General features: G+C 38.1%; 1 protein-coding gene across 1 annotated transcript in view; it reads right to left on the bottom strand.

The window, feature by feature from the left end:
- CEP57 (centrosomal protein 57) overlaps positions 1-16,065 on the bottom strand; it is a 35,510-nt gene extending 19,445 nt beyond the window's left edge. The window contains exons 1-2 of the mRNA XM_026505305.4: positions 15,783-16,065; positions 5,321-5,477 (exon numbers count right to left, since the gene is read on the bottom strand). Of these exons, the coding sequence (XP_026361090.1) occupies positions 5,321-5,477; positions 15,783-15,827 (202 nt within the window). The 5' untranslated portion in view covers positions 15,828-16,065. The remainder of the gene's footprint in view (positions 1-5,320; positions 5,478-15,782) is intronic.
- Positions 16,066-16,220: the final 155 nt, after the last annotated feature.

The raw sequence follows: 16,220 nt of genomic DNA, 5'->3' as shown, positions 1-16,220 counted from the left end.
GACACTGGCCTTAGCAACACTTTTATAGATATGTCTTCTTATGACAGGGAAACAAAAGCAGAAATAACCTATCAGGACTGTATCAAACTAAAAAGCTTTTACATAGCAAAGGAAGCCATCAACAAAACGAAAAGGCAACCTACTGAATGGCAGAAGATATTTGCAAATCCTGTCTCTGATAAGGGGTTAATGTCCAAAATAGACAAAGAACTCCTAAAACACAACACCAAAAAAATCCACAAATAATCCAACCAAAAACGAGAAGACATGTATAGACATTTTTCCAAAGAAGACATATAGATGGCCAACAGACACATGAACAGATGTTCAACATCACTAATAATCAGGGAAATGCCAAGTCAAAACCACTATGAGGTATCACTTCACACCAGTCAGAACAGCCAGTATCGAAACGACAAGAAATGACAAGTGTTGACAAGGATGTGAAAAGGGATCCCTTATGCACTGTTGATAAGAATATGAGCTGGGGAAAACACTGTGGAAACATTAAGGAGGTTCCTAAAAAAAAAAAAAAAAAAAGAAAGAAATACCATATGATCCAATAATTCCACTACTGATTACCCAAAGAAAACACAGTAATTTGAAAAGACACATGCACTCCTATGTTTACTGCAGCATTATTTATAATAACCAATCTAAGCGTCCATCCATAGATGAATAAAGAAGATGTGGTATATATAATGGAGTATTACATATTCCACACATATATACATAATGGAATATTATTCAGCCATAAGAAAGAACAAAATCTTGCCATACATGACAACATGGATCAACTTAGAGAGTTTATGCTAAATGACATAAGCCAGAGAAAGACAAATACTGTATCATTTCACTTGTATGTGGAGTCAAAACAAAAACAAAACAAACCCCAATAAACAAACAAAACAGAAACAGACTCATAAATACAGAGAACTGGTGGTTGCCAGAGGGAGGAGAGTGCGAGATAGTCAGAATAGTGAAGGGGATTAAGAGGTACAAACTCCAGTTACAATAAGTCACAGGGATGAAAAGTACAGCACAAGCAACACAGCCAGTAATACTGCAATAACACTGCATGGTGATAGTAAACTACACTTACTGTGGTGAGAAGAGTGTAATATATAGGACTGTCAAATCCCTATGTTGTATACCTGAAACTAACACTGTGTGTCAACTATCCTTCAATTAAATAAATTCCTACAAAAAAAATTTATACAGCAGACCTGAACCTTGGCTACCCTCTGGAAACAAGGCTCTTGGAATGTTCCCTAAGTTACTAATTAATAAGGTTTTGTATGCCTATGGCACTAAATCCTGCTGCCCAAGTCTGCCTTGATTGTGTAAACGAAGTGTTTTATGGCTAATATCATGACTGCACAGGCACAAAGTGTTTGTGTGACCAGCTCCAAATAAAAGCCATAGTGTCTGAGCCTTAAGTGGGCTTTCCTGGGCAGAAACAACTACACATCAATACAGTTTATTGCTGGAGGAAGAAGTGTTTTTCTGTGTGACCTCCATGAGGGAGAAATTTGGAAGCCTGCATCTCGGACAGATTCTACTGTAGTAAGTCTCAGCCATAATTACAACCACTTCTGAAACTTGTGAGTCCTCTGAGTTAATCTCCTACCATGTAGGTGGTCCTGAGGTCCCAGAATATGAAAAATTCAATGATGTTTTCACATTCCACAAGGCAACTAAATTTTAAGAAACCACTTGCTAAGTTTTGGTGTAATATCAAATAAAAATATCCACAAATTGTTGGAAAGGCTATTAAAGTATTACTTCTTTTCCTCCTACATATCCATGTAAGGCCACATTTTTTTCACATACTTCAATCAAAACAATTTATTAACACAAATGGAATGCAAAAATAGGTAAGAATCAAGGAGTTTTCTATTAAGTCAGAAATGAGAGATTTACAAATTATAAAATAAAACAATGTCACTCTTAGCAGCATATTTTTTAAATTTGAAAAACAGTTATTTTTCATTAACATATTTATGTAAACATGAAGTGGGTTAATTAGGGTTTCCTGAACTAAAAAATTGGAGAACCAGTACTTTAGAAGAACAGATGGACAGTAAATTGTTATCAATACCTAGCACACTAGCTATAACTTGATTCTCTCACTGGTCACAGTAATGCTGAGCATTTCCCAACAGGTGTGGCACAAATTTGTAATAGGCTAAGATGTTTTCTCTCTCAGCTCTTACGGGGGCCATGAGTGGCCTGGCACAGTGGAAGACCCCAGACTAGTTCCCATCAGCCCCGTCAGTTTATCTCCATGTGCTATACATGTGTTACCATGTCATTTACCACATGGACTAGGATAAGTGAAAGGTTTAGACAGTAAAGGCCTAGCAGAATTGCCTCACAGTTATCTTGCTTCAGATGTTCAAGCCATTCTACACACTACCATTATGTGAAATGTATTAAATCACATGAACAATAGGTTAAACTTTATTGGATTGACATTAGTTACCATTTTTTTTTTAAAGGGCTCCAAGGGGGAGGGGAAAAAAGGGATTCCAAGGACAATACATTTTTTGAAGGCAGTAATAACTTCTAATTTCTTGCTTATCTCTTTTCTAAAACTCAAAATGAATATGAAAATAAGAATTACAAGAAACATACTTTATCTCTTTCCATGGCAGTAATCAAACTACATTTTCAAAGTGATTATTAGATAGCAAAGTGAAACGGTAATTTATCAAAAGAAAATATATTAAACTAGAACTAAAGAAGAATAATAAAGTCTTTTTTCCTGTAATGTATTAGTGCAAAAAAAGCACTTATCACATGTAAAGAAGAAAAGTTTATCATACAGAGTAGCTATTCAAAGTAAGACTCCACTCATTCAAACAGAAGTCTGGTGTTTTCCACGAATATCTATATCAATGCTCAACTTACCAACTAGAAACCTCTTACTTACAGGATATAGTGTTTCAAAGATGATGATAATAAAGAAAATGCTAATTAATTAAATGGTTAATAAAACAAGTAATAAAATGCTACTCATCCGAACACAGCAGCTAAAGACTTTAGCAATTTTGAAAAATTAAAGTTGTACAGCATACAAACAACATATGGTAAAAAAGCAAAGAATAAATAACTGAAGCCCACAGTGGATAAAAATCTGTTAAAATTTAGTAATTATTTAAAAAATAAGTACACACACAAAAATAATCATGCAACAAAGTTCTAGCAGGAGTACAAGTTCTAGGAATTAGATATCAATCCTTCCGCTACAGTATTTTATCTAGTTCTAATCTTTACCTCTATCTAAAACTTTAAAAAAAAGTTCAGAGTAAAGTAATTACTAAAGAATGAAAAGAATAAGAAAAGTTAAATGGGCAGATTTATTCATAGAGCAGAAAGTCAGCAAATGTTCAGCCCAGTGTGTTAGCAATAATGCTATATTCTGCTTGTGTGTCACTACTGGTTTTAAAGAACACATCAGAGAAGAGGGAAAAAGGAGATGAAGAGGAAAGTAAACAAAAGAAAAAATAATGTGTAAACAGTAAATCGGCATCTTTTATCCCTTCAGAGCATGGTGAACTCTTTAAGCAATGCCTCAGGATATTCATTATGATCCATTATGCTTTTATTTTTTGTATCAATCCAATGATATCTACTTCCAGTATGGGATGGACAGACAAGGACACCACTACCAGCTTTCCCCTGATGAAGGCTCTGAAGTATGAGTAAAGGACCAAGAGGAAGAGACATCTGAGGAAAGCAAGAAGAGGTATGTGTTGGGGAAGCTGGTAGACTTCTCAAAATAAATAATATATAACGTTTTAAAGAGTACAATTCTACAACAGAAAGATTTCAGTAAGAGGGCACAGCATGAGAAAGACTTATAAGCTTGACATGGACAGTCTGATAGCCAGAATGGATACCCAAAGATACCTATGTCCTAATCCTTCCAACTCTGACTACCTGCTATTTGGCAAAAGGGACTTTGGGAAAGGACCCTAAATAGAGAGATATGAAGCATGAAAGACACATGACCCAGCATTCCTGAACAGGGCCATAAAGAAAGCAAACGAAGGAATGCAGACAGCCTCTAGGAGGAAAGACTTGCCCTGACTAAAAGCAAGACAATGGAACCTCAGTTCTATAACTACAAGTAACTGAATGTGGCCAAAAATCTGAATGAGCTGAGAGCAGATTCCTCCCTATACTCTCTAGTAAGGAACACAGCCCTCGACATCTTGATTTCAGGCTCATAGGACCCTAAGCAGAAGACCCTGCTAAGCCCATCCAGATTTCACCTACAGAAACTGTGTGATGACACATTTGTGTTAAAGTTGCTGAGCTGTGGTAATTTGTTAAGGCAGCAAGAAAGCTAATACAGATGGCAAGTTCTGGGAACAAATATATTTCAAAGTAGCCAGGGCAAAGGATCTGTGGGTAAGGAAGAACATAAGAGAAGATAGGGATGAAATTGGTAAGGCAGATAGAGTCCAGATTAAAAAAAAAAAATCTAGGACTTTGTTATGTAAGCCATGGAGAGGTGCTAAAATTTGTTTAAAGTAGGAGAGATGAATGGAATGGACTGGTGATGGGTAGTGAGGAGGGCACGTGTTGCATGGTGCACTGGGTGTTATACTCAATGAAGCACTGGGCCTTACATCAGAAACCAGGGATGTACTGTATGGTGACTAACATAATATAATAAAAAAACATTAAAATTAAAAAAAAAAAAGTAGGAGAGATGATGGCAGGAATGTTGTTTAAATGGGGATGAGAGGGAGACCACAGGCTAAGCAATCATTTAGAAGTATATCACAATTACCTATGTGATAGATGATGAGACTCTGCACAAAAGCAATGAGAATGAAGAGAAAAAACCAATAAATCTTTGGGATATTTCAGAGGCAAAAATACTGATTTTTGGCTTCTGACTGATACTGCATATGACAGAGCAGTCCTAGATTTCTCAAAGTATCTATTAGCCTGGATGATTTGGTGGATGATACTGTTTAATAATCAGTGAACAGAAGAAAAGTGCTGTACTTTGAGGAGATTAAAAATAGGAAAGGGGAAATAGATACCCCTGTTTGTTTTTCTGAGAGAGAGAGAGTGAGCATGTGCGTGAGCGGGGAGTAGGGTTAGGGTGGGAGACACGGAGAGAGAGAATCAAGACTATGAGATCATGACCTGAGCAGAGATCAAGAGTTGGATGCTTAACTGACTTAAGCCACCCAGGTGCCACGCCCCTAATTTTAAAATACATGGAAGACACAAGAGTTTTAGAGCAGTGGATAAACAAACAAACCAAAAAACCATCTATTTTGTTAGGCTCTATTACCTCTGCTGTTACTTTCCGGATAGGCAAATGTAGGCTTGTTCGGGGAGCGCCGTAGATCACTATTAAGGAAAGGCTTATCAGGTGGATATACTACATATGGAGATGAGGAATGGCGAACCATACTTCCATTAGACCTTGCAGGTTCGACTAAGATGTTCTGAAAAATAAAAATATAAAAATTACCTTTCAAAATTTTAAACTGCAAATGGGATGTGAATACACACACTTACACAAGCTCACGCACACACACGATTTATTCCTGACTCAGAATTGTATTGCTCATGTTCCACCGATAGAGATGACAGAAAAAATAGAGCCCACTGACGATACACAACACAATTCGATCATTACTTAAAAAAAATAAAACTTTTCAAGTGTTTCTTATGTGTCTAAATATAGCCATATGCCGGACACTGTAAAAAGGAAATAATTTTCAAACAACTTGAATAGAAATGCTGCACAGAAATACTTAAATGATACTCATAATAAATTTAGTATGTTTTACTTAAAAATATGTAGTGTAAAATATACAGACGCTGTGGTATACAGAAAGAAAGGCATAGTTCTTGCTTCAAAAAATTTATGCTTTAGGAAAAAGAGGTAGGAGGGGGGCAATTAGAAATATCAAATACCCAAATATAAAATTTTATTTACACACAAACACCATTCTGTTATGAATGAGAAGAATACATAAATCAAAAGCAAAACAGAAAATAAAATGGACTTGAAAAAATTATTTACAAGAATTATTTTGAAATAAAATTAAACCAAGAAATACAGAACTGGCAACCCTTAACATATACACACAAATGTATCTAATAAAAACAGTAAGAGGATAAAATGTGGTATGTACATATGTATTATTCAGCCTTAAGGAGGGAAATCCCATTACATGGGACATAATGGATAAACCTTGAGGACATTATGCTTAGTGAAATGAGCTAGTCCAAAAAGACAAATACTTTATGATTCTACTTACATGAGGTGTCAAAGTCATAGAAACTGAAAGCAGAATGTTGGTTACTGGGGCAGGGGAGATTGCCAAGGAGAGTTGTTTAATGGAGAGAGAGTTCTGTAAGATGAAAAAGTCTGGAGATGTTTCACCACAATATTATTATACTTAACATTACTGAACCATACACTTAAAAATGGTTAAGATGGCAAAGAGTTAGGTAAACACCTAAGAATAATAATAGAGCAAGAAAAAAACAGTATGTGGTCTTAATAGCCAGGTCTTTCCAAGTGAGAAAAACAATTGGGGATAAGTTATAAACTTCAGGGATGAGAAAAGTAATAAATTAACAGTTGGGAAGAACTACAGAAACAATCCAATATACGCTCCTTGTTTTACAAAAGAGGAAAAGGAGGTTCAAAACACTAGACTTGCCTACCTACCTCACCCCCACCCCAATCTCACCCTCTATAGAATCAGAGGTGGTTAACTGAACAATTAACTAGTTCTCAAAAGAGAACCACCAGCTTACCTACTACACCTGTTCCCATACATTTTGCCTTCCCTCCCCTGAAATAAGGAATGAGGTTTGTTTAAAGTTTGTTTAAAGGACCGATCTCCTCCTACTTGCTCAAAGTTTTGGTTCCCATAAAATCCCTTCCACTCCTGATGCTATTTCACTCCACTAGACCTTTCACATCATCATTAAGGACAAAACAAACAAAAGCTTTCCTGAACTTTAGGACTCTCCTCCAGCGCCTGTCTCATTTCTCAGCACTTACAACAAAGACTTAAAATAATTGTAACTGCTGCTGCCTCTTAGTCCCTCACTTCTTACCCTCTCCAATCAGACTTGAGTCTTCACCAATTCAGAGTAACAGCTCATCAAGCTCACCAGTGACTTTTACACTGCTGAATTCGGTGACCCCCGGAAGCATGTGATAGAGATCACTTCATCCCAACACTTTCCTTAGAAGATGGAGCACATTCTTTGGTTTTCCTAACAATACAGGCTTCTTCCTAAGAATCTCCTTGGCTCTCTTCTTCCTCTTTCTAAATGCCGAAGTGCCCCAAAGCTTAGTCCTTTTACTTATGGTTTTCTTCTACATGAATTCCTTTAATCTCATCAACTCCTAGGACTTCGAGAAGCCTTTACTTGCTGAGACTTCCAAGTTTAATTATGGAATCCAGAGCTCTTTTGCGCTCTTACTCTATATTCAAACTAACCTTCCTACTCATTATTTCCACTTGGATGGGCACCTCAAATTTTATATGCCTATAACAAATTCTTGAACTAACTCCCAAAACCTGCTCCTCTCCCAGCATACCACAACAACTGGCACCACTATGCACCCAACTGCTCAGGTCAAAACACTTGGATGAAGTCATTTCTCATACACCCATGTCCAATTTTTCAGTATCTTGTTGGGCCTCTGTCTTCAAAGTATCTCCAGAAACTCTCCAATTTTTCATTAATTCCACTACGAATGCCCTGGTTGACACTACTGTGATCTGTTGTCTGGACTGCATTAATAGCCTTCTAATCACTCTTGTCCTCATCCCCTTAGTCTGTCTCCAAGTAGTAATAGTTATGATAGTTAAAAAAAAAAAAAAGTATATTAGAGTAATACCCCTAATTAAAACCCTCCAATAGATTTCCATCACAGAATAGAATCCAAAATTCTCACCATGGCTTATGCATTGAGAGAGAGAGAGAGAGCACGCACATAAGAGTGCATGTGCATGCAAACGAGCAGGGGGAGGGGCAGAAGGAGAGGGAGAATCTCCTGCAGGCTCTGCGCTGAGCGTATAGTCTGATGTGGGGCTCGTTCTCACCACCCGAGATCATGACCTGAGCTGAAATTAAGAGTCGGAAGCTCAACTGACTGAGCCACCCAGGTGCCTCCTAACCATGGCTTTTATGGCCCCACATACCTGACCTCAGGCTAACTCTGACTTCATTCCCTCCCACTCTTTCTCCACACCCTTCTGCCCCCTCATTATTTGAGCTATACTAACCAACTTTTGAATTTCTAAAATGCAAAGTACACTGTTTTCCTTTGCTAGATTTATCTGCCTGGAAAGCTCCCGTCCTCATGCCACTCAGTCATCTGCTCAAAAGTCTTGTCAGTAAGGGTTTCCCTGACTACCATCCCTAAAATAGCACCTTTCTGTCACTCTGAAGCCTTTATTCTTTTAAAAAAAATGCTTATCCCTACTTGATATATTTAGTATCTCTATGCCATGTGGAATTAAAAAAAAAAAAGTTTTTGTCCTTGGTTCCTGACACACAGATTCAAAAGCTCTGGGAATTTGTAAAGTGATAAGTGTCTTTGTTATACCAATAGTGGGGCCCCCTAGATAGCTTCAGGATGAGGGCTGGTAGCCCGAAAAGCCAAGTAAGTGATTAGTGTTAGAAATTTCAGCCCCACACCCTGACCTCAGGAGAAGGGAGGGGTTGGAGACTGAGTTCAATTACTAATGCCAATAATTGAATAAATCACAAGTACATGATGAAACCTTCATAAAAACTCTTGAACAATGAAGTTCCAGGAGCATCCAGAGTGGTCATGGAAGACCCTTTATATCTGGCCCTATGTGTCTCTTCCATTTGGCTGTTTCTGAGTTCTAAAAAAAAAAAAAACTAACTGTAAGCATAACAGACTTTCCTGAGTTTTGTAAGTCATTCTAGCAAATTAATAAATGTGAGGAGAAAGGGTCATGGGAACTCCTTCATTTGTTGTTGACTGGGCAGAAGTGCAAAAACCTACCTTCAGGACACCTGGGACTGACGTAGGGGCAGTTATGTGGGACCCAGCCCCTTAACCTGTGGGACCTGCACTATCTTCAACTAGTTAGCAGCAGAATCAAATAGATTGTAAGACACCCAGTTAACACCGGAGAATTGATGTTGGAAAAACATAGTCATCCCCACTAAAGTTCCAATAAAAACACTCAATAATGATATTTAATAAATCTGTTGAATGAATTAATTATATAATTCCTCTGCAAAACAGGAAAACTGCACATTGTCCATAAAATTGAATTATTCCATTCAAGTATATAAATTATAAAATTACAAACATATATTTATAAAATATAAATTACAAAATACAATTTCCTTTAAACCAAACAACAACAAAGAGCACAAACGTCATAGAAAGACTGTGCAGAAAGGATTAACATAGCAGACATTCAACTGCTATACTTAAGAGATGTCTGCTTACAAGGCTGATTCTTGGCTGGTATCTGGGAACTTGAATTTAGAGAAGCTTCCAACTACTGTCACCATGACTGTGAGCAGTCCCCAGGGCCAGCCCAAGGTTCGATGATTTGCTAGAAGGGCTGAAAGGACTCAGCATATAGTTATACTCATCACTAGGATTTATTACAGCAAAAGGATACAAAGCAAAAATCAGGAAAAGCAAAAGACCCATGGGGGTGAAGTCCATAAGATATCAGGCACAAGCTTTCAAAATTCCTCTCTAGCTGCTTGCAGGATATGCTTAATTCCTTCAGCAACTAATAGTGACAACTTTTGTGAAGTGTTTTCTACCAAGGCTCCTTTGACTCAGTGGCCAAAGTTTTCATTGGGGGCTGGTTACATTCCTGACTCCCAGAAAGAAAGCAGGTGTTCAGCATAAACCACACTGTTTGTACAGTTTAGGCAGAGTGAGGTACTCATCATTTAAAGTTTTGTATTAGTGTAAGAAATTGTTCACCATTTAAGTCCACACCTGCTTACCAAGAGCTAACCCTGACAACTGTCCTTTCTAAAGATAGCAGCCATCTGAGATGATAGATTTCAAGTGAATTCTTCTTGCTTTCATGGGTACCTGAGAACTACTGAAGGGCAAAGGATCTTTCAAGCAGAATTAGGCTCCCCCATATGCATGTAATATATACATATGCAAAATAAAAACAAAACAACCCACAAACCTCAAACTTGCATGGTACTTTACAATTTACAATTTCCATTATCTCAGTTGATCCTCACAACAATCCTGATAAGTAAGAAAGTATCTACACTTAGAGTTCAGAAAAATATATTTGGGATTTTTCAGAACAGTAAATATAGAATCTTAGATTTGTCAACTTATTTTTTCCAAGCACATTCATATTCTCTTTTAGTTATTACAAAAGCCCCCAAAGGAAGCATAGCAACTATTATTGTCCCCATTTTGTAGGTGAAAAAAACAGGCTAAGAAAACTTAAACCATTTGCTTAAGGTCTCAGAGCTACTTAGCCCGAGTCTAACTCCTAATCAGTATGCTTTCCAAGACCCCAAGCATTCAGTAAATATTTTTCCACCTAAAATGATATGATTCTAAGAGAAACTTTCAGGATTAAAGGCAAAACGTTTAGTCTGATGACTTTCTTCCCTGGTAACATTAGTTCCGACTTAGGAACACTTACGATTCAAGTATTTATTGAACATCTCTGTGTACGGCACTGCATTAAGTATGAAGGATGATAAGAAACATGTATTATTTGCCTTCTTTTCAAATGAAACGTGCAACATGGCTGGAATAAATCAGGTACATAAAAAAAATACAATTTTGCAAACAATACTCAACTATATAGAAAAAATAATACAGTATGATCAAAATGGGGTTATTCCAGGAATGTTTAAGACTGAGTGAACATTAGAACATCCATTTCACTTTAATGTGAAAATCCATATTATCATCAACAAATGCAAAAAAGTAATCAATAAAATTCAATATCCAGCCATTATTAAAGAACTATTTTCTTACAGTAATAAGAAAATTTACAAAAACACATGACAACATATTTAATGGTACAAAATTTAAAACATTCCTTTTAAATTCAGAAACAAGGCAAAGATATCTGCAAGGCAACTTCTAGTCAATGTTGTGTTGCATTTTGTAGCCTGCATATTAAGATAAAGAAAGGAAGTAATAAATGTTAAGACTGAAAACAAAGAATCAAACTTTCACAGGTTATGATCATCTAAATAGAAAATACCAAAGAATCCTCAATTATTAGAATTAGAGTTTAGGACAAATTGCTGAGTAAAATTAATATGAAAGAATGTATAATAGTTCTGTATACCAGCTAGGAAATGCAACTTATGAAAACATATAAAAAATAAACTAAAAATAAATTTAATAAATGATGTACAAGACCTGAAATTATAAAATCTTACTGAAAAATGTTTAAGTTCAAAAAAACTGGAGTAACAAGAAACAGAGAGAAGCCTCAGTATCGTAAAGGCATTGGTTATTCCCAAATTGAACTAGAAATTCAACGTAGTTTCAATTGAAATTCCAATAGCAGATTTTATAATTTCTACTGAAGAACAGCAAAGGACCAAGAATAGCTAACATTTCTCTTGAAGGAACAAGGAAGACAGGCAGGTACTCTCTCAGAAATATAAAAAGGAGAATCATTAAGACAGTGAGTATAGATACAGGGAGAGACAAACACAACCATGGAACAAAGAGCCCAGTAAAACAAACATACACATAGAGAAATATATTGATAGCTAGAAATGCAAACCATTGGGGAAAGATAAATTTAACAAGTAATGTTGGAGAAACTGTGCATCTTAAGTAGAAAGATTAAACTAGATCCCTACTTCACAGCACACAAATTAACTTCAAGCATATTAAGGACTTAAAAGGGCTAGCTTTAAAACTTGTAGAGAAAAATACGTAAGAACGTCATTAATGGCCTTTGCTATAAGAATGTCCTAACCAAAGAGCACTAAACACAAAGACTAATAAATTTTACCCCATGAACATTAAGAACTCCCATTAAAAGATATTAGACAAGTGAAAGACAAGCTAAAGAGTAATTAGAATATGGCTAAACAGGCAAGCATTAACATCCAGAATACATAAAGAGTGACTATAAATCAACAGGAAAAGACAAAGACAAACAAAAGACACAAACAAGCATTTCATAGAAGAAAAACTATGAGTAAAGTTATGAAAAAGTAAAAGGTGCATCTTCTCCATTGATCAGGGGAGCACAAGTCAGAACAAGAACGGGATAGCATATCACACTCCCTTCTTGGCAAAAATTCAAAAGTGAGACAATACCACCTGTTCAAGAGGATATGGATTAAAGGGACTGTTGGTGGGAATATACTGGTACAACTGCTTTGGAAAACAATTCAGCATCATCAAAGAAAGCCAAAGATGCACTCTCTATGACCCTGCCATTTCAATCATAGGTCTATTTGCTGAACTATTTTCTCTCTTTCCTCTTTTTTTAAAAAAAATGATTATGTCCTCAGTCACTAAACATATTCCACAACCCACCACCGAGTTGTAACCCACAGCCCCATTTGCAGTTAAAACCACTACTGCCCCTCTCAAATATTTCGGGTTTTGGGACCCCTTTACACTCTTAAAAATTACTGAAAACGCCAAGAACTTTTTGTTCATGTGGGTTTTATCTAAATGTTAACATATTTACTAATAACTACATCCAAAAAATTAATGAAAAGAGTCACTTTCTTTTTTTAACACATTTTTACAGATCTCTTGAATTCTAAAAAGAAGGTTGCTGAATTCTTACATTTGCTTCGTATTCACTCTGCTGGATAATGCGATTTTGGTTGATACACAAGAAAATCTGGTCCCCTACAAAGTGGCTGGGTAAAGAAGGTAATTGTAGACCCTCTTGGGAGGGCCTCAGGGACCCTCAACTGTCTTCAGACCATGCTTTGAAAACTGCTGCTTTAGAGAAATTTTTGCACTAGTGGAACATTTAGGGATGATCACAGAGAAATGTTTTTGAATGGCTGGCAAACTAGTGAACAACAAAACTAGCTCTGCCATTTACTAGTTGTGTAAACTTGACTTAACCCCTGTGCCTCATTTTGCTCATTCAAAAATGAAATAGTAATGAGCTAATATATGAAAAGCATTTAAAACTATGACTGCCAGATAATACTACAGATTTTATAATCTCAAAACATATGGGGGTGTTATGTATGTGAGAGAAAAGCAGGAAGATGCATGAAGGAGCATAAAGGTATTCATTTTATTATTCTCAAAGATAAATCTTTTATATACTTAGTATTAAAAAATTATGATATAGTCATAAAATTTTTAAGAAAAAAAAATATGGAGCACATTACTTACAGGGCCTGGCTAAAAAGCCAGAGAGACCAGTTAGGAGATTAGCTTAAGTCCAAAGTGACGTAAGATTTCTGACTATGGATACTGGGAAAATAAAAAAGGGCTGACAGGAAAGATATTCTTCTATTTCAACACTATGCTGCCTATACTTCTATTTAATGTCACTGTGCCCCGTCACAGCTGCTTTCCTGAGGCTGCCACTCCTGAAAGAATACATAGCAATCACTCAGTACATGTTACCTGTTGTTACCATGTTACTCTTCTTGCTGCTGTTGCAAAAAATACTTTAAAAAAATCAATTTGCATGTATCACCTGCTTCCATCTTGTTCACATTTGAGATTTACATAGTAGCTGCTTTCTCAAGAAAGCTATTTGTGATTTTGCCTGTTAAATACCTTGCCTAGTAAGAGCATCTCTATTTACTATACCAAGTTCCAAGCTGGGTTTATGAGTGTTGAATACATATGAATTGATTTTATATGAATTGTTAATACAACCCTAAAATGTGAATATGAGTAGCCTCTGAGTTTATGCTGTAGTTTTTAAAGATATTTTTGTGTTCTCTTATTTTATGATCAGCTGTTTGCTAAGCTAAAATGCTTTTTAAATTTTGTTGGAAATGCCAGCCTTATTTCTGACAGGCCAGTTAAACTGTCTGAGCAGGGCCATTTCTTATACGCTAATAAAGTAAATGCTTTCCTGTTAAACACTCTAGGAAATTTACGCCCAGGCTACCTTAAGGAATAAGGGTTGACAGCACATCCCAGTACCACTGTTCAGCTAGGTGCGCTTGGCAGAGTACAGCTCAATTAACATTTATAGGAGTATTTCTTGCACAGTCTCCAAGTGCTAAGTTTTGAAAGCAGTGAAAAACCTTCTTCTCCCATTTAAATTTAATTAATCACAACTCCTATATAATCTCATCCATCTACTTAGGGACACTTCCTAACAGCTCCTCTTTTTATATTCCCTTTCACTGACCTAATTCCGGAATGAACTCTAAGTGCTTCATTCATTCCTTTTCCTTCATCTTCCCTGACTGCTAGGCAAACTCCACTCCCATTCTGCAGAAACTCTGAGTTACTTCTGGCCTCATTATCATAAACCTTAAGTCACCAAAAGCTGAAACTGAGGAAAACTGTCTTCCCCTAGATGACTCGGCCCTTAATGCTCCCTAAACTTCTCCCCCTTAGTGTCTATGACATAACTTTACTCTGATAGTTCCCTGTTTTCTTCCCTCACTATCCCTCTTTTTTCACGTTTTTACCTACTTCCACAATTCATCTAACCCAACTCTACCAGCACATGAACTCTGCTCATTCCTAATTATTTAGTTTCCTGAAAGTTCCTACTGTCTTGGCATATACCTAGAAATGCCTGTGATGCCTTTTTCTTCTTTTCAGTTCTTGTGACAAGCATTTACAATTCCTTCCCCACCCAGCTAGCTGGCTCCATCTTCCCTACTAGGAAACTATTTCTAGCCTACCCAAGAACTGCAAACCACTCATGCCTATGTTATTCTAGTAGAGCAGCATTTATCAAACTGAACTGTGTAACAGCTTAATTACACGCAGTTTCTCCTCAGTATCTGCTCCTTCAGCGCAGGGATTCTATTTCACTTACCTGTGTAATCTTAGAGCCTCAAAGTATGCCAAGCCCTCCGCCTTAGCTAAATGAAGATATAATAGCTCTCACTTGAGCCTCCTCCCATTTTCTGTCTATTCCCAAGGTGGCGGATCCCCAACACTAAGCACTGACATTCCAATTCGACAAATAATAGTGACTGAACTGGCTGGTAGCCCTTGGAGACGCGAAAAACAATATTTATGTGCAGCTCCCGCTGTCGCCTCTCTAGAACGGCATGTACACGTTGCAAAGTAATACCGGAGGTGGAAAGCGCGCGCTCTGGGTACAAACAAGAACAAAGTCACCGGGAATGTTAAGAGGGGAGGCACTGCAGGCAATGGAATCAGCACAAGCAGCAACTAGTAAGCACTTGCGACTGATGACTATTCAACAGCTGCCAAATAAGCCAACTCGTGAGCCTACCTGGTCTCGGCTAGTTTCCAAGAGGGGCCGTTAGACCCACGTGACCAAAGCTGCAATGTTTTCGCCGGGCCAGGGCGTGGGTAGACACCCTAGCGAATCCTGGCAAAGTTCGGCAACCTGCGCTGCTAGGCCGGAAGGTGAAGGGAGCACAGGTGATGGAGGCGGGCCAGGCCTGTTTCGAGGTAAGGGTGCAGCCTCAACAGAGGAGCAGTAGGCGTGCGAGGAGCAAGGGGCGACCAGGCATCCCTGGGATGGCTGAGACTCTGGGCCCAGAGCGCTTTGAAGGGTGAGGAAAAGGAAAAAAGCACCGGGACCGAGGCTATTCGAACGTCGGCCTCTTCTTACCGAGATCTGAGAACCAGAAGTCGCAGAGACGGATGCTGCCGCCATTTTCCTGCCTACCCAGAGGACCTCCGCAGCCCTGGGGGGTCTGGGTTTTCGAGTTCTTCCTCAAGATTCGAGAGCCGCCCACCAGGGGCGACCCTAAGCCGAACCCCTGATGGAAGGGGCTGGGGTGTTGGTGCCGGGTCTAGAAACCCCTGCACACACCCCCACAGGGACGCCCACGCTCAGAGTGCACACGGAAAAGGCAACACGTCCTAACGGACGTATTGAGTAGCCAATCAAAAAAGCGGACGTCTTCCGGTGTAGGAGAGAATCCGCCTCTTCCCTCGCTGACGTCACAAGGTAGCGCAACGCTGAAACTGTGGGGGCGCTAACGCACCCGGCCCCCACAAGGTTCTGAGGGGACTCTACAAAGGGGCGGGCCACACCGAAGAGGAA

This window comes from Ursus arctos, unplaced genomic scaffold, assembly GCF_023065955.2.
Source record: "Ursus arctos isolate Adak ecotype North America unplaced genomic scaffold, UrsArc2.0 scaffold_22, whole genome shotgun sequence".
NCBI lineage: Eukaryota > Metazoa > Chordata > Mammalia > Carnivora > Ursidae > Ursus > Ursus arctos.
Note: the sequence above shows the minus strand (reverse complement) of the source record. Positions and strands in the feature narration are given on the sequence as shown.